Here is a 17,737-nt window from a genome sequence, read left to right on the forward strand (position 1 = left end):
TTCACTCCTTCCATGACTCTCACACCTAATTCTTCTCTCCACACCCTTAGGAATGACTTGTCCTTCGATACCATTGGCTACTTCTTTGTGCTGACCAACAATGTGTTCACGGCGGGCACTGGTGTGTACGTCAAGAAGAAACTGGAGAGCAAGGAGCTGGGGAAGTACGGCCTGCTCTTTTACAACTCCCTCTTCATGCTGCCCTTTGCTACCATCTTCTGCTGGATCAATGGGGACTTCCTGAAGGTGTGTGGATGAGCGAGGATGTGGGTTTATGTGTGTGTGTGTGTGTGCGTAAGTAATTTAATTTATTGGTGTTCAGGAATCGTAATTAAGCATAGATTTAATACTGGAATGCCATTGTTTTGTTGTGTGTGAGTGAGTGAAAGAGAGAGAGAGAGAGAGAGAGGCAGGGGGGGGCGTTTCTATGTATTAAATATATACAAAATGCCGCAGTGGGCCTTTTGTTGTTTATGAAGCCTTTTTTTTCTTCCTCACTGGACCCTTATTTTCTTCATGCCCTTTATTTTATTTTCCCTTGCTTTTCTTACCCTTTACTAGCACCACTCGCATAAAAAAACAGTAAAAGACTCAACTCCACTCCACCACCACCCTAACCTAACCACCCCTTCCCTTTTCAGACATGGGAGTACGAGGGATGGAAGAACCCAGCATTTGTATGTCAATTCATGGTGTCCTGCATCATGGGGTTCGTGCTCATGTACTCAGTGATGGTGTGCACGCAGTTCAACTCAGCCCTCACCACCACCATCATTGGCTGCCTCAAGAACATCTTCATCACCTACCTGGGCATGATCATCGGCGGGGATTACGTGTTCTCCTTCTATAACTTTGTGGGACTCAATATTAGGTGTGTTCAGGTCCTCTCTCAAGAAACTAGTGGGTCATTTGGGGGGGTGGCAGCATTGAGGTGTGTCTATCTCTACGTGAGGGGATTACATCTTCTGTGGTAATAATGGGTGGGTGTCTGGGTCCTCTTGTAGCGCGTTAGTGGGTCATTTCGCGGTGGCAGTGTTGGGATGTGTCTGTGTCTCTTGCAGCACTGTGGTAGATATTATATGTGCTGGGACTGTGACTTTGTGAGGCTCATTATCAGGTTTGTGCTTAATTTCAGGTGTGTCTCTCTCTTAGGACACTAGATTTTGGGGGTGTTTTGCAGGGTTTTCAGTTTATGTGGTAAGATAGTTGATATCACACATGCTGTCATTACTACTACTACTACTACTACTACCAGCAGTAACTCCTCCTCCCAACATTTCAATACCATGGGCAGAATAATCTTCTTTATAGCCTTTTTGGTTCCCTTAGACCAGATAAATAAAAAAAGAAAGATAAAAATACCACCACCACCACCACCACCATCATCCACACATAGGCAGCATCAACTACACATCTTTCAACCTTCCACCTTTTATTCTTAACATTATTATGAACACTTATTATTATTGCTTTTACCACCACCACCACTACTGCTACTGCTACTACAACTACCACTAACCCCTCTTTATTGCAGCATTGTCGGCAGCATCATCTACTCCTGGGTGACGTTCAGACAGAAGGAGGCACCCAAGGTTGACACACTGAAGCCAGCTGCCCCTGCCACAACGGTATAGTGGTAAATGATTGGTGGGGCAGAGCGGTGAGTCCCGACACTCCCTTGGCTGTGCATGCTGGACCCCGGTGGCTGGTCTTACCGAACCTTCCCTCACGCACCGACTCTCTCTCTCTCTGTCTGTCTCTCCTTACGTCTTGAAAGATTTGTAGTATTTTGTTGGTTTCATGATTTATTTATTTTTTTATTTATTTTTTTCTTATGCACAGTCTGATTTTTATGATTTTTGTGGATTTTATTTCACTTTTTGCCTTTTTTATGCACGATCACTCATCTTCGGCTTTTGGAAATTTTTTAGATGTATTTTTGTTTTTTTTGTGATTTTTTTTTTATTGATTATTTGCTTTATTTATCAGATTTGCAAGTGCACCTTTCCCACACTTTCTTTTACCTTGTGTGATTTAAACAAATTTTTGCATTGTTTTTATTCCTCATGTTTCTTTTCTTTGTTTTCTTTCCATAATTTATCCCTACTTTTCCTTTTTTCAATGTTTTCATGCTTTTTCTTTGATTTCTTTTAGTATTTTTATTTCTGTTCTTCCTTTTCTCTTTTTTTCATATTTTCCTGCCCTTTAAATCTCACTCTTTATCTCTATCTATCCACCACCACGTCTTCCTCCTTGCCTTGTCTCCTTCCTCCCATCTTTCCCTGCCTTTCAAACCCCTATCTCATGTAGTCTCTCCACCACCACCTCTTCTTCCTTGCCTTGTCTCCTTCCTCCCATCTTTCCCTGCCTTTCAACCCTCTATCTCTTATGTAGTCTCTCCACCACCACCTCTTCCTCCATGCCTTGTCTGTATCTTCCCATTTTTCCCTGCCGTTCAACCCTCATCTCTCATGTAGTCTCTCCACCACCACCTCTTCTTCCTTGCCTTGTCTCCTTCCTCCTAACTTTCCCTGCCTTTCAAGCCCCCATCTCTTGCAGTCTGTCCACCACCACCATCACCACCATCACTTCCTCCTTGTATTGTCTCCTTACATCTTCACTCAGGAATAAAAACATAATGGCCCATCCAGATCCAACTGTTTACGTGTCTCTTAGTAGATCAGCACTTGATTTACGAAAGCCACAGTTGAGTGAGGGAAAGATTACGACTATACAAGATCAAAATTTGTTGGATTCTCAACCAGTACTTAATTTCTGAAGGCCATGGTTGAGTGAAGGAAATGTTTTAGCAATGCATGATTAAAAACATCATATTCTCAGCCAATACTTGTCTTACGAAGCACAGAGTCGAGTGAAGGGAAGATTTCAACTATGCACGATAATTTCTGAAGGCGACAGTTAAGGAAATATTTTAGCTATGTACGATTAAAATGTCAGATTCTCAGCACAGAGTCACGTGAAGGGAAGATTTCAACTATACAGATCAAAATATGTTAGATTCTCAGGCATTACTATATTCACGAAGCCTGCTATCAAACCACGTCATTCTTGGCCAGTGCTCAATTTACAAAGGCCACAGTTAAGGGAAGGTTTCAAGCTGCACAGTACATAACTTTTTTTTTTAGTCAAGGTTGTGAAGAGTTGTATGTACTTGAGTATTGCTAATTCTGGTGAAGGGACTTACTGCTCTTGCCTTGCTCTCTGTCTTGTCACCCTTCACCCTGTGCGCACCTCATTCTCATGTGGTTCAATTCACACTGACTAAACTTTATAGACTTAGGACTGTCAGGGAAAGTATTTTAGTTTTCTTTCAGTTGATTTCTTGTTAAAAATTTTCCCATAGCATGATCAGGAAAGAAATGACTAAATATTTTCTTTTCATCCAAGTGTATCTCATTTCTTGTTAAATTTTCCATTGCCTAATTAAAAAAAAAAAGAGGAATTAAGATATTTTCATTTTATTTAAGTATATTTGACATCAATATGCAAATCAGGTACAGAGCAGTCAGGAAAAGACACCAGATACCTTAATTTCATCAATGTAAACACTTCCTTACAAACTTACTCTAGAACCATTAGATAAAAGACACTAGGACACTTGCATCTCATCTATGAATACCTTTTGTCTACATACACTCACATTCCTTTTATCCCATCAACACATCATGTCTCTCCATCAAACACCATAGGAAACTTTCTCTCTGGCCCAGATTCAGAAACACTGCTCTCTCACCACAACTATTTTCAACACCTTTACCCTTTAATAGCATAGAAATATTGTTAATCTATCACTAAAATCATGTTTCACCCTTTAATAGCATAGAAATCTGGTTAATCTGTCACTAAAACCATAGAAACACCCATAAAAACCCATGCAACTTCCCCATAGGATACTTTCTCTGTGGCCCATATTCAGAAACAGCTATTTTCAACATTGTTTCACCCTTTGATAGGATAGAAATCTTGTTAATCTGTCACTAAGACCATAAAAAACACCTTTAAAAACCTGTGCAACTTCAACTAGTCAGGTAGCAGAGGAACAGCACAGAAACGTTTCAGAATATGGCCTTGTATACACTCACATCACTGTCATCCCATCAAGACATCACATCCCTACTGAACACCATAACAGAGATAACAGCATCCCTCACTCTTCCAGGCAACACAGAAGAGAAGCATGTGGGTATGACTACACACGGCCACCCAGAGACGCGTCACCTCCTAGCTGTCACCTTATGTTCACCTGGGTAATGGTCACTTCCCCCACACACATGAATTCTGCGTGTTCCGAGAGAGGCCTCTACTTAATGCTATAGGCAGTGGAAGAGTCCTGGAATGTGTGGCTGAGGAAAGGCTGGGGCTGGAAGGGTGTTGGGGTAATGGACTGTTGGGCTTTGGTTTGTTAGTGTTGGAGGAAGTGTGTAAGTTTATTGGAGTGTGTTGAGTTTGTTGGCAGAAGAGAAGCTGGAAGGTGTAGGAGTTTGTTTAGTTTGTCGATGATAGAAGAGATGAAGGAGGTTTAAAGTCTGTGGATGAAGTTTTGTTAGGGCTAGAGGAAGTGCAGAAGTTTATTGGAGTGTGTTGAGTCTGTTGGCAGAAGAAGAGCTGGAAGGTGTAGGAGTTTGTCAAGTTTATTGTTGATAGAAGATCTGAAGAAATTTTGGAGTGTAGTTGAAATTTGGGGCAAATGAAAAGAATCCATGGGAAATCAAAAAAAGAGAGAAGGAAGAGGAGGAGAAACAGAATGACAAAGTAAGTGTGTTGAGTTTGTTGTTGAAGGAGGAGTTAAAAGTTTGCTGGAGGAACTGGGACTGTTTATTGTGTGGATTGGACCTGTCAGTGGAGAAGAAGCTGGCGTGTTGAAGAGAGCAGTTTGTGTTTGTGTTGTCAGTAAGGAAACACCAAGAGGCACCCTGCTGTTGTCCTCAAGTCTTGTGGCAGTGTCGCAGTGCAGGGACGTGTTGACTTGCACCTTACACATTTACCGTGGATGTTTCCCGCACTTGTGTCAGCATTACTTTATTTATTAGCATATCAGAGTGTGACAGGAGATGGGACAACTATGGCAGACTGGCAGGGAAAGTTTGCAGACTGAGGATATGTTCAGTAATGGCATAAAATTGTGTTATTCCATTTGCCCTGCCATGAAGTTATAATTGCCCTGTGCACTATGGTCTGGTTTTCACCCATGCTGTCATCTCTCAGTACCGGTGCAATCAACATGTCCCTGCCTGGAGTCGGACGCCATATGTGTGTGATGAGAAAAAATAAAGTTGTGATAATTTTTAAGAACAGCTGGTGCGTTGAGGAGTTCAGTGGTGGTAGCTTGATGCAAGTTATTTAGCTCATAAGGTCTTGAGAAGTATTTTTATATTGCTCAATTCATGTTTCGAGAATGGAGCTTTTTCTTTTTTTAGTTTGTGTGTGTGTGTGTGTGTGTGTGTGTGTGTGTGTGTGTGTGTGTGTGTGTGTGTGTGTGTGTGTTGGTAGGTCTCTGTCTGTTTTTTGTGTGTGACCTGTTTGTTGGAAGTTGTGTTGGAAGTGAGTTACCGGTGCCCTGTCAGTCTTATTATTCTCATCACTGCACTCTTTTCCTCTCTCAGGATGTTTCTCGCTAGTTTCCACAGGCAATCAGGACAGATGTATTTATTTTTATGTATTTACAGTATGTTGATTTGAGGGAGTGTGCACGTGAGTGAGTGACAAGACAAGACAAGCAGTTCATAGCAGTACTGTAATCTTGGTCAGAAGTCACGGTTTTCTCAATACTGGTTCACTTGTGCTGCGTGTGAGGAAGTGTGCATAGTGTGTGTGTGTTTAGTGAATGACAGACTTCCATTCAATGTTTTTACTCACTCAAATACTGGTTCATGTTTGCTGTGTGAGAGAGGAAGTGTGCATTGGCTTAGAATGACCTAGTGAATGGCTGACACACTTCCATTCATGATAGTTACACACAATCTCCTCAAATACTGGTTCATGTTGCTGGATCTGTAAGGAAGTGTGCATTGACTAATATACCCTTCAAATACTGGTTCTTATTGCTGGATCTGTAAGGAAGTATGCATCGACTCCAAATGGTCTAGTGAATGGCTGACACACTCCCATTCATGATAAACTTCAACACACTCCTCAGATACTAGCTTACATGTATTCAGTCTGTGAGGAAGTGCACACTGTCTGAGAACCATGTAGTGAATAGGTGATATTTTCATTCAGAGTTCAGCACACACTCCTCAAGCACTGGTTCACATGTGCCGTGTCTGGTGTGTCTGGTGCATTGGCTCAGGTCTTGAAATTTTCCTGTAGTGTTTGAAATGTCTCGTTGTGAAGGGTGGTGCACTTGTTGGTGTGTTGTGTGTGTAGCAGACCAGTGTGTGGTGTAGGTGTGGTTGTGATGTGATGGTGAACTGTGATTTACAAACAAGTTATCTGTTTTATTAATGCAGTGGTGATTTAGAAATTAGTTGTCGGTTTAATTAGGACTGCTACTAATTGGTCATGATAGTTGTGTTGCTTAATAGATATTCAAATTCTTTTATGTAGATTTTGAGTCACACATTCATGACCTAGGGAAAAGCACAAAATGATTATACGTTTCCCATTATTTTCTTCGGGTAATTTGTTTTTTTGGTAGATTTTGTCTCATATACACACATTCATCATTCACAACACAGGCAAGAGCACAAAGGCACTGTATACTCTCAACCTAGTATGTTTGTAAACCACAGTTCACTCAAGTGTGTGCCTGGACCATCATGACTCCAGGGCATTTGTGGTGCTGTGACTCCCAAGGCAAGCTGTCAGTTTGGGGCATTATAGGGCATTCTCTCAACACTTACTAATGCAGGTCTTGTCTCTTTGCTCTTCAGTCTCCATGGCATGATTTGTGATGCATTGCAGGGACTTACTCCCCCAGCCATAAGTTCTTGGCATCTTATAACTTGTAATATTCCTTGTTATCTTCCAAGCAAAGAAATTGGTTAGTTCTCTGGTTGTGATCTGTCAGTATTTATCACTTCTTGCACTCCATTCTATCAAGGAACTGAGGATGACACATTCTCGGTCATCATTAGTTAGCTCATTGAGGTGCCATATGATCGATCTCCCTGCCTTCCCCTCAACATAGCATCACCCAACACCAACACAGTGAAACACCCACACATAAGACCCAAACATCCACACTCATATCCACATATACAGACTCACACACACACACACACACACACACACACACTCTAGATAACCATACCACACACACATGCACTTCTACACAGACGTGTGTACCCAGACGCACACACTTATTCCCAGAGACAAAATTAAATTAACCCTTCCCCCCCAACAAGCAATAATTAGGAAACGGCCTCCTCTACTTACCTTAATTTGTAAGTGTTCTTTCATCTTGGCATTTACCTTTTGGTGCATTGATGTGTGTGCCTAGCAGAGGGGAAGACCTGCACTGTGTAAATTTTTATACATTATCTGTTGACCAATTATTTAAGATTTTTATACTATTTTCAATTAATTTTGCATTATTGTATGTGAAATGTTAACTTGATTGCAGCAACTGAGTGACTGTGTGTGTGAGGAGAGAGAGGTACTTAGAAAACCATTAGGTAAGGGAGGATGAGGATTGGTAAGAAGGGGGTGAGGAGAGAGAGAGAGAGAGAGAGTGTGTGCTGCTGCTTGGTAAGGGAAAGAATGTGTTGTAAGATTGTGTGCTTGACTAAAAATGGTTGGTAAGGGAAGAATCTTGAACTCTAATAAGATAAAAGTTTAATTACTCAGTACATGATATTTTAAGCATACAAGTTTTTTTCCCACTTTGGTGCTGCCATCACTGTAGGTTTCCTTGAGGCTCCTGAGAAGCAGCAACAGCAGTACTTTTGTTTGTAAAGTTAGAGAGCTCTCATTCCATCCATTCTCTCTCTCTCTCTCTCTCTCTCTCTCTCTCTCTCTCTCTCTCTCTCTCTCTCTCTCTCTCTCTCTCTCTCTCAGGCCCCACAGGATGTCCCCCCACAGTATGTTTACAAACCCACAGCCTCTCAATAAAATAATCCCTAAATTCTCCCCCCCTGAGAAAAGAAAAGTAAAAGAATCAGGCAAGATGTGCTGCTGCTGCTGCTGCTAACCTATGAAGTGAAGGAACTTATTTTAATGTATTGAGAAACTTAATAACCTGCAGCTCTAATTGACTTTATCTCTGTTGCTGTAATGTATAGGATAGGACAGTGGGAGAGGATGATAATGAATGAGGGTGTGTGTGTATTGTATAATTACTACTAGGCCGTTACTTAATTATTTCACCATCTCTATTGCCAAGTTCTTTACCAGCCAATAATAATGATTAAGTTATTTCACTTCCCTGCAAAGAGGTTTCATGGACATTGACTCAGCAATTTCTAAGAGTGAACACCATAATGATCAGGGATGCTGTGTGTATTATATAACTTAACTACAATTAGGATCTGTAGCACGTGTGTAAATATGTTAAGTGCTGTGTGTGTGTGTGTGTGTGTGTGTGTGTGTGTGTGTGTGTGTGTGTGTGTGTGTGTGTGTGTGTGTGTGTGTGTGTGTGATGTACATTTTTTTGTCAGGACCAAGTGTCATATTGCATTTTATTTATTGCATATTTATTGTTGGGGTTTTTAGGTGAGAAAAAGTGATGAACTGTGTGTCTGTCCTTCCTTCTCCTGCCATCACAAGCAAGGCTTCTCGTGTGGCAGTCAGTATTCAACGACTCTAAATTGGTTTTCATGTTGCTTGATAAATTGGTTTTCACGTTGTCTTGTCAAGCATCTAAACACTATGATATGCAAAGTAGTTAATGTCTTGTAAAAAATATAAAAACTAGTGAAAAGTGTTTTTGTGCAATTATCAGTTTATCTTGTAGTTTTTTGCACAAAGTTTGAAGTTTTTAAGAAATAAAAAATATTTTGTCATCGTCTATCCATTTCCCTGACGAGGCTTAACCCTTAAGGAAGAAATCACAGGATACAAGATCTAATTCCCTCTAATACTGGCACACACACATACTTACTCCCCTCCCTCTCATACAAAACCCAAATATACCCCTCTCAATTTCACAACATACCCTCTTTCTTATAAACTCACCCTCACTCACCCAAAACCTACATACCTCACACACACACACACACACACACACACAATCATCGAATGACACCATACCGCTTGAAGATAGGCGAGGTGAAAGCGCCCACACACTCCACTGCCACCACAGTGTTCACAACAGGGGAGTGTATCTTGATCTGGCGCATGTGAGTGTCTCGGCCATTCTGGTGGTTGGACAGCACTGCAATCTGGACCATGTAGGTGCGGATGGGCCTCTCCTGGATGTCCTTGAGGGGTATGAGCAGCCAACCACTCGGCTCATGTAAGTCCACCACCTCTATCTCCTGCAGGTCGTTGAAGTGAGTCCCACAGCGAATGGAGATCCTGGAATGTGTGTTTGATTATACAGGGAGAAAATGTACAGACTGATTAAACCATAACCATAAAGGGATGAAAGATAGACTCTGATGGTGTCTGTAGCTTCTAACAAGAGACAAATTAAGTCCTGTCTCCTACTGGTCCTTCCTGGTTCCTACTGGGTTCTGCTGGTTTGTGTTGGGTCCACTTACCTGCTTGGGGTGTAGCTCTCATCAGCCTTGTAGTCCGCATAGATCCACACGTCCTGTATGGTTGTCTTGCGGCGGAACTGAATGTTGACAAGGTGAGGCTGTGGCCCATCAGACTGCCAGTAAGTGTCCAGGCAGTCATCCCTCAGCTGCTCCACACCAAACCCTGAAGGAGAGGGAATGGTAGCTCAAGAAACACCAAGAGGATGAATATGTGACAACAAAAATTAACAGAGGAGGAAATGAAGGAAGGAAGGAAGTTAAGTACAATGAAAAAATGCAGGAGGAAGGACTGTGACTCATATTAAAATTCATGAGTAAAGAAAAGGATAGAAAAGGTTATCATCCTAGTTTACACATGGAGATAACCCACAAGTGCCTCTTACAACATTAGAGATGCAAAAAGGTCTTTCAACATAGATGACAATGGAATGAGGCAAGACTGACACACTGACAATGACTCAACACTCTGCTCAGGCTCATCAACTCTCCACACAATAAAAGAATCTAACACAATTTTATAGCAGGATTTTGGAAGATGAAAACTGCCAGGTAAATGAGGTAAATGAGTAAATGATCTAATAATTCTGGTTTCTCAACTCAGCACAAACATCTTTGCACTATAAAATAGTCTAGTGGAAATATTGCTGGATTTTTTTAAAGCCAGCACTGCCAACTGAGTACTCGAGTTGTCAGAAATTTATCAGCTGCCGTCATCTCACCTGGCTTGCAAGAGGAGAGTGACCACACCGCCTGGTTGCCCACCTCCCTCACCCGGCCCGACCTCTCCTCTCGCCCCGGGTCAGGTTCCTCGCCCGACACTCGCACCGTGCTGTTCAGGGACATCATCTGCATCTGTAAGGCAAGGTGTTAGGGTCAACACACACACACACACACACACACAGCTTTCTATACAGTATTGAAATCTTATTACAGTGCATTTTTTTTGTTCCCTACCACCTTCTCTCTCTCTCTCTCTCTCACCTCACTTTCCCCTCACAACCTCGCTCCTCGTGCGTGTTCCTCGTGACATTCACTGACAAGAGTTCTGTGAGGTACTTGTGAGAGCTGCCGCCTGACCCGCCTCTCTCTCTCTCTCTCTCGCTCTCTCTCTCTCTCTCTCAAATGTAAACATTCCCTCTCCCTCTCTCTCACTTTGACAAATGACAAACACGTGGCGCAGTTTCCTACTTATTATTATTTTTATTATTATTATTATTATCATTATTATTATGGCTATCATTAACCCGTTTTAAGAAACCCCCTTCGCTCTCCAACCACGACTATCTTCCAAGACCACAGAGATGATAAGTTCTCAAGTGTGTTTTAAGGGGGCATATCAGCTTTTTACCCAATTTTCACTGAAATTCATTGTCATTGATTTTTTCTTATTATAGAGGTGTCTTAATGCTAAGTTTCCGCCATCCCAATGTGATGGCGATATTTGCTTAATATATATATATATATATATATATATATATATATATATATATATATATATATATATATATATATATATATATATATATATATATATATATATATATATATATATATATATATATATATATATATAAAGGCTAATTTAAGGCATCTTCAGAAACGCATTTTCCGAAGCATTCCTTTCGCGCATGTCTCCTGGGAGCCTCAGAACCCTCCAGGTATATTATACTCCTGCTGCAAAAAATCTGCCCTGTATGATTACTTTTACCCAATTGACAATATCACAAGACCTGGAAGACCAGCTATTCACTTCTAAATACCATAAACCTCAAGTAGCACGTGGACAACATACACAAACATCAGCAGCACTTCATTTTAACATCTACTTGCCACTCAAAGGAACTTTTCAACATTATTTCTTCGTCAAGAGACACGCGCATCCAACCTCACATCCTTCCTGCAACTGAGGACGTGGCGAGTCAGTCCCAGCCAGGCGCGAACCAGTGACACTTCTCAAACCAGTGAACCAAAGCACTTAAAAATGAATAAATGATTGAAGTCTTTATATTAACCAGTTTTTATTATTTATATGTACAGATATATATAAAAATATGACCCACAATGCATTTCGGGGATAGGAGGGCTGGTGAGGGGTTAAAATATATGTAACTGAGGAGGAGAGGAGGGAGTGAAGGAAGAGAAAGGAAGGAGAGTGAAAGAAGATTGGATAATGGTACTATGGTTTATTAAGACGAGTAGAAGTTTGTAGAGAATATATGATGGTATAGATATAATAGTAGTAATAGTAATAGTGGATAGTGACAGTGACATCTATGATAAATATCTCCTGTTTGTATGTATGTATGTACGTGTGTGTGTGTGTGTGTGTGTGTGTGTGTGTGTGTGCTAAAAAGAAAAGGAATGTAATGTTGGAGTATCATAACTGATACACACACACACACATAATAATAATAATGATAATAATAATAATAATAATAATAATAATAATAATAATAATAATAATAATAATAATAATAATAAATTCAACATCATATTTAAGTTATTTTCATTACATGCATTTCTTCCTTTGTTCCTCCTCCTCTTCTTCCTCTTCCAACTACTGTTAACCCTCCTACTCCTCCTCCTCCTCCTTGACGTCATTTTCCTTGCTTCTATGTGACGCAGTTGTTGACACTGGCTCCCTCATCTATACAATTATATACAGGGATAAAATTACAGTATTAAGTTGCGTATACCTTGTTATGTATGGATGTATGGATGGTTAAGTTGTATATATACTAGCTTATGGTACACACACACACACACACACACACACACACACACACACACACACGGGCACATTAAATTGATTCTATATATAAAAAGAGGAAATATACATTCATACATACATACATACATACATATATACATGCTGTACATACTACATACGAGGAAAAAACAATATATGGGCATTTTTAAGACAATATAACAAATTCTCTCTCTCTCTCTCTCTCTCTCTCTCTCTCTCTCTCTCTCTCTCTCTCTCTCTCTCTCTTAATACATTACTGGTACAAGTCTAGTCAGGGAGTACAAAAAAGAGAAAAGAAAGATAATAATAATAATAATAATAATAATAATAATAATAATAATAATAATAATTTTTGAACTGCGTGGCCTGCAAGTAATCATAGTCGAGTTATGACAGAGTGGTTAACAGTCTTTCACTACAGAGGTCACTGTGTTAAATATACAAGGTAGACAGACTGCTAGTTAAGACTGTTTTGTTAATATTACCTCATTCCAACATTATATCGAGAGAGAGAGAGAGAGAGAGAGAGAGAGAGAGAGAGAGAGAGAGAGAGAGAGAGAGAGAGAGAGAATACGTACCAGTAACAATCAGAACAATACCAAAACTACAACATTATTAGCGAGAGACAATTAGCAAGAAAGAAAGAAAAAAAATATTAACAAACAAATACGAACGGCCCCCGCATTATGCATCATTTTGACACTGAATTATTAACAGCTATTTGAAAGCACTGTTGGTTACTAAGTACGTGATTGGCTAACTGGAATGGGCAATGTTACAGTAATTTAAATATTGTCAAGATGTTTATTAGACTTTTCTTCTCCCAACTCTGACTTTTAATAATAGTGCGATTAATTATTATTATTATTATTATTAGTAGTAGTAGTAGTAGTGGCGGTAAAAGTGGTGGTGGTAGTTATTGGTTGTAGTAGTAGTAACAGCAGTAATAGTACACCTTATATAAAATACCGTACATTTTTTATCCCTACATTGTACATTGAAGCGCATTAGTAGTCCCGTTGAGACTTAACACTAGATGCATTGCAATATATAGGTATTCCGTATACATTTGTTAGCAGCATTATTACCAGCATTATATTGGCTCTTGTCTTCCTGTTTTTTTCTCCTCTTATATAGTGTTAGTCAGGCATAACCTCTCTCTCTCTCTCTCTCTCTTACTCAGACATGTAAATTGATAGTTAAGAGGAAAGGTAGAAAGATGAATGGATAGATAGGTGGATAGATAGACAGATAGATAGATAGACAGGCATCATTCATTCAACTACTAAAAATATGCTCTCTCTCTCTCTCTTTCTCTCATAAAATTATCTGAGTTAATAGAATAGTGTGTATATACATAACAATTATTGCCTTAAAACTACACACACACACACACACACACACACACACACACACACACTCTGTTATTATTATTATCATTTTTATTTTTTTTTATTCACACCTTTTCTCTCTCTCTCTCTCTCTCTCTCTCTCTCTCTCTCTCTTGATTTCACCTCTTATCTTCCTTCTATTCTAGTATCACCTCTTCTCCCCAGACACACCACATCCCAATTTGTGTCATTCCCTCATTATCATCATTATCATCATATATTCACAGCTTCTCTCACTTGATTCCACCTCTTATCTCTCCTCTGATCTCTTTTTTCTCTCTCCATTTCATCTCTTTTAATCTAATATCACTTCTATTTTCACACACACACACACACACACACCATATCTCGCCTTGTCTTCCTCTGTACACTCTCTCTAATTCAAGTTTCCAATCAGTTTTAATCTTATGGACGCCTTACATACATGGAGCTTAATTTATTATTGTTATCTAGGCTATTATTACAAGTTATCAATTTGTATACCTTGTTATGTATGGATGTATGGATGGTTAAGTTGTATGTATCTCAAAACATCATATTGAATCACATTTAGTTCATTTTTTCACTGTCACTACACTCTTCCTAACTTCTACTTTGATATAATCTTATTTACAGCACTACAGCACCTTGTTTTTTTTAATTTATAATAGTTAATTTCTTGATGGCTAGTTATATACAGTTTTCTTGGCCATTCAACCTCATTCACAACTCACAGAAGATTGTACCACTCTCTCACCTTTCTGGCAATGTCTCCTTCACTTTGACAACCTTCCAAGGCACTCAAAATCTTATTCACAACTCACAAAAGATTACAGGCACTTTTCACCCTTTTTCATAAGTTACTTTCACTTCTACAACCTTATAAAGCATTCAAAACCTCATTCACAACTCACAGAAGGTTATTGGCACTCTTTAACCTTTTTCTCACAAATTTTCTTCACTACTACAACCTTTCAAGGCACTCATAACCTTCCCCACAACACGTAAGCTATAAAGACTTAACTAATCTTTTGTGTAAATCATTTCCTTCACTGCTACAACCTTTCAAGCCACTCACGTGGCCTCAAAACACACAGAAAAGGTTATAAATATTTCCTACACACCTAAACACTTCCTAAACTGCCTTTCAACCTTTCAAGACAATCACATGGTCTCAAAAGCACACAGACAAGCTTATGAATTCATTCTAACCTATTATTTGAGGCATAGAGGCATAAAACAGGTTATCAACACTCCTTAAACTCTCTTGTAGCCTTTCAAAACACACATAAGCTTATATACAATTCTTAAACTTCCATCCAGCTTTCAGAACACACACATAAGCTTATATACAGTTCTTAAACTCCCTTCCAGATTTCAAGACAATACACACAGCTTCAAAATGCACAGGAAGGCTATTACTGAGGCACACAGAGGCTTAAGGAAACACTCGGCACTTGGGGCATTGCAAGGACAGCTGCATAGGAGGGTTTCAGATAAATGAGATCGCATTATATTCATATCTAACTTGGCATTATGTTTGAGCATTGATAATTGTATTTGTTCCTTAACCAGTTGGAGTTATGTTAGTTAGGGAAGGCTGTAGTTAAGTTAAGTGTGGGTATATACTTATAGGGAGAAAGAATTAGATTGATAGGTATTGATAGGTTAGGTTCATGTATGTCTGTTTGTCCCTAACTGTACTTCTATTCTGGGAGCTATATTGGTAAAGGGAAGGCTTGGTTACAGTACAGCTTAGGATAATTCAGTTCTGGACTTTCTCCTCTTAGTAGTGGAAGGTGTGATGATAAAAGGAAGTGTTTGGTTACAGAACAGTTAAGTGATTGAGAATAGAATAACTTAGCACTTTCTTCCCTAACTAGTCGAGGTTATGGTAGTAAAGGAAGACTTGGTTACATGAAGAAAGAGAAGAACAGGTACAAGAATACTAAGAAAAAAGAAAATAGAAAAGAAAAAAAACTGTTATTTCCTTCTAGTACAACACGCAAAGGTAGAAGTGAACGGTGAATGACTGCCAGGGGTTACAGCAGCAGACAATTATAAAGTTTGTGTATTAGTTTCAGTCTTCAGTGAGGTTATAGCACAGTAGTGTGGGTATATATTGAGAAGTGAGTGAGCTAGAACAGAGTATTGACAGGGTTCATGCATTTGTTTTTAGTCTTCGGTAAAGTTGAGGGTTCTCCGTAAGTGCTCGTGTTACTTAGAAGGGACACAAGGCTAAGGTCTGTCTTAAGTACCTGGGTTAGTATGAGTACCTGTGTTACTCCAGAAAAGGTACAGAGTTAAGGATTCTGTCTTAAAGCTTTGCCTCATCAGCTTGGACAGGTTTAGTAAGTACCCTTGTTTTGTGTTAATACTTTCACCCATCACCAGGGACAGTGTCGGTACTTGCACAGTCTCAGTTAAGAATACGAGGATTCTGATAGCTGGCAAGTACTTTCCTTCATCAGTACAGACGGTATTAGTAAGAAGTAAGTACCTATGTTTTATCTAAGTACTTTCCTTAGGGCATTATCACCACCTGCATTGCTTCAGTTCAGAATACAAGGGTTCAGTTACCAGGAAGAGTCACAGAGGTAGATCACTGTCTCTCTCTCAGCTGGTGTGTTCTGGTGTGCTGTGTGGAGGATGAGGGAGGTGTGGGGAAGGTGAGGGAGGTGTGGGAAGGTGAGGCAAGAGGCACAGAGTTAGTGTGTTGGTGTACATGGCTTAAACTCAAGGAATGGAGACTTAATTACTATCATACTTACACACATTCGTTCATACGCTTGTACAGAAAAAGGAAGTTGCGAATTTAAAAGAGGATATGATAAAATATAAGAGGAAGAGATAAAATTTGCTTGGCTTAATCTAAAAATAAAGTTAGGATACACACATATACACTCATACAGAAAAAGAAATGTACAGCTTTTAAAAGAAAATATGATAAAAGTAGTATTTAAAAAGATAGAACAAAATGCACTTTTAGTTAACCCTGTAAAAATACAATTATGTAGGAACACATACATACTCATACACACACTCACACATTTAATTACAGCATGAAAACAACATATATTGTACATGCGGTGAGCTTGCAAATCCTATTAAAATATACAACTAAACAAGAATAATCAAAACACACACACATACACACACAAAACACACCATACATACACAAAAACACCTTCAGAGCCACACTAACAGCACCTCCAATCCCCAAACCTTACCTAACACCCCCCCCATGGCAGAGCTACACCACCTGGGATTACACTTGTGTCTCCCAGGTCCCCAGAGGTCCTTTGTCAGGCCCCCAGGGGAGTCTATCCTACATACGTGTTTGTTCTGGCTCTGTACCGCTGGGATTGATATCAATAACTGTATCCCCTCGCCGGTCCTCCTCCACTATTGTTGTGTTGAGCAGGGAGCAATCTGTGGAGGTCCTCTGGCGCACTAAATGGGGGACACTAGGGTCATGTGCAGTGGTGGGGGTGCTGGTGCCGCTGGCGGAAGTGGAGGGGACATCTATGGAGCCTCTTGAAGCTGAGCGTTCCCTCAAGGGCATGGGGTGTTCCTTCAGAGACCCCCGGCGGGACTTGATAGAGGAGCTGCTGTTGCGACGCTCAAATATCTCGCGGATGTTTGGATACGAGTCATGTCTTCCGAGTTTGCCTGGAAGAGGAGGTGTGGGTGTGAGTTAGTGAAAATAGTGGTGTTTTGAAGGAGGAGGAGGAGGTGGTGTGGGTTAATCAAAATAGTGGAGATGTCTCTTCTTTTTATGTAAGAGGGGGACTGGTCAAGGGCAACAAAAAGAGAGACTACCATTTCCAAGGTGAAAAAGGTAGGTATGGAAGAGTAGTAGGGAGTTTGTGAGTACCTAAGTGGTGGTAAGGTTAGAAATACTGAGCCAGGAGTGAAGGAGAAGAAAATGGAGCATGGGAGGAGTAGGGGGAGGA

At 40.1% G+C, this 17,737-nt stretch overlaps 3 protein-coding genes and 1 long non-coding RNA gene across 13 annotated transcripts in view; 1 reads left to right on the top strand and 3 right to left on the bottom strand.

Annotated features, from left to right (window-relative positions):
* The window catches only part of LOC135091271 (UDP-sugar transporter UST74c-like), a 25,821-nt gene extending 16,860 nt beyond the window's left edge, over positions 1-8,961 (top strand). For 5 of the 6 annotated variants that reach the window (XM_063988754.1, XM_063988755.1, XM_063988756.1 and 2 more), the window contains 4 exons: positions 51-246; positions 642-871; positions 1,535-1,628; positions 4,181-8,961. In XM_063988754.1, coding sequence (XP_063844824.1) covers positions 51-246; positions 642-871; positions 1,535-1,628; positions 4,181-4,210 — 550 coding nt within the window. In that variant the 3' untranslated portion in view covers positions 4,211-8,961. Of the gene's footprint in view, positions 1-50; positions 247-641; positions 872-1,534; positions 1,661-4,180 lie in introns of all 6 variants that reach the window. The other variant, XM_063988758.1, reaches the window with a different exon arrangement.
* Positions 2,305-2,646, bottom strand: LOC135091274 (uncharacterized). Its single transcript, XR_010262457.1, has 2 exons — positions 2,493-2,646; positions 2,305-2,409 (listed from the first exon to the last, which is right to left on the bottom strand). It is a non-coding gene; the product is annotated as an uncharacterized LOC135091274 (long non-coding RNA).
* On the bottom strand, positions 8,520-11,587 carry LOC135091272 (anaphase-promoting complex subunit 10-like). 3 transcript variants are annotated; one of them, XM_063988761.1, is made up of 4 exons: positions 11,493-11,587; positions 10,382-10,514; positions 9,663-9,825; positions 8,520-9,477 (listed from the first exon to the last, which is right to left on the bottom strand). In XM_063988761.1, exons 2-4 carry the CDS (start codon positions 10,512-10,514, stop codon positions 9,192-9,194), a joined length of 582 nt encoding a protein of 193 aa, XP_063844831.1. In that variant the 5' UTR covers positions 11,493-11,587; the 3' UTR covers positions 8,520-9,191. The 3 variants fall into 3 exon arrangements, with proteins under 3 accessions (XP_063844831.1, XP_063844830.1, XP_063844829.1); XM_063988760.1 differs by having other exon boundaries at positions 11,455-11,586; XM_063988759.1 differs by lacking the exon at positions 11,493-11,587 and adding an exon at positions 10,644-10,800.
* A 76-nt stretch (positions 11,588-11,663) lies between these two features.
* Positions 11,664-17,737, bottom strand: part of LOC135091268 (Na(+)/H(+) exchanger protein 2-like) — an 83,418-nt gene continuing 77,344 nt past the window's right edge. For all 3 annotated transcript variants that reach the window (XM_063988748.1, XM_063988747.1, XM_063988749.1), the window contains one exon: positions 11,664-17,453. In XM_063988748.1, coding sequence (XP_063844818.1) covers positions 17,110-17,453 — 344 coding nt within the window. In that variant the 3' untranslated portion in view covers positions 11,664-17,109. The remainder of the gene's footprint in view (positions 17,454-17,737) is intronic.

Source organism: Scylla paramamosain, chromosome 37 (genome assembly GCF_035594125.1).
Source record: "Scylla paramamosain isolate STU-SP2022 chromosome 37, ASM3559412v1, whole genome shotgun sequence".
Taxonomy (NCBI): domain Eukaryota; kingdom Metazoa; phylum Arthropoda; class Malacostraca; order Decapoda; family Portunidae; genus Scylla; species Scylla paramamosain.

What these genes read in the sequence shown, in the direction of transcription:
- LOC135091272 (XM_063988761.1), bottom strand. Translation starts at nt 10,514, where the DNA reads ATGCAGATGATGTCCCTGAACAGCACGGTGCGAGTGTCGGGCGAGGAA. An exon ending in ACTCTCCTCTTGCAAGCCAG is followed by an intron (nt 9,826 to 10,381) that starts GTGAGATGACGG and finishes CCTCTCCTTCAG; the next exon opens with GGTTTGGTGTGGAGCAGCTG. An exon ending in GAGAGCTACACCCCAAGCAG is followed by an intron (nt 9,478 to 9,662) that starts GTAAGTGGACCC and finishes CACACATTCCAG; the next exon opens with GATCTCCATTCGCTGTGGGA.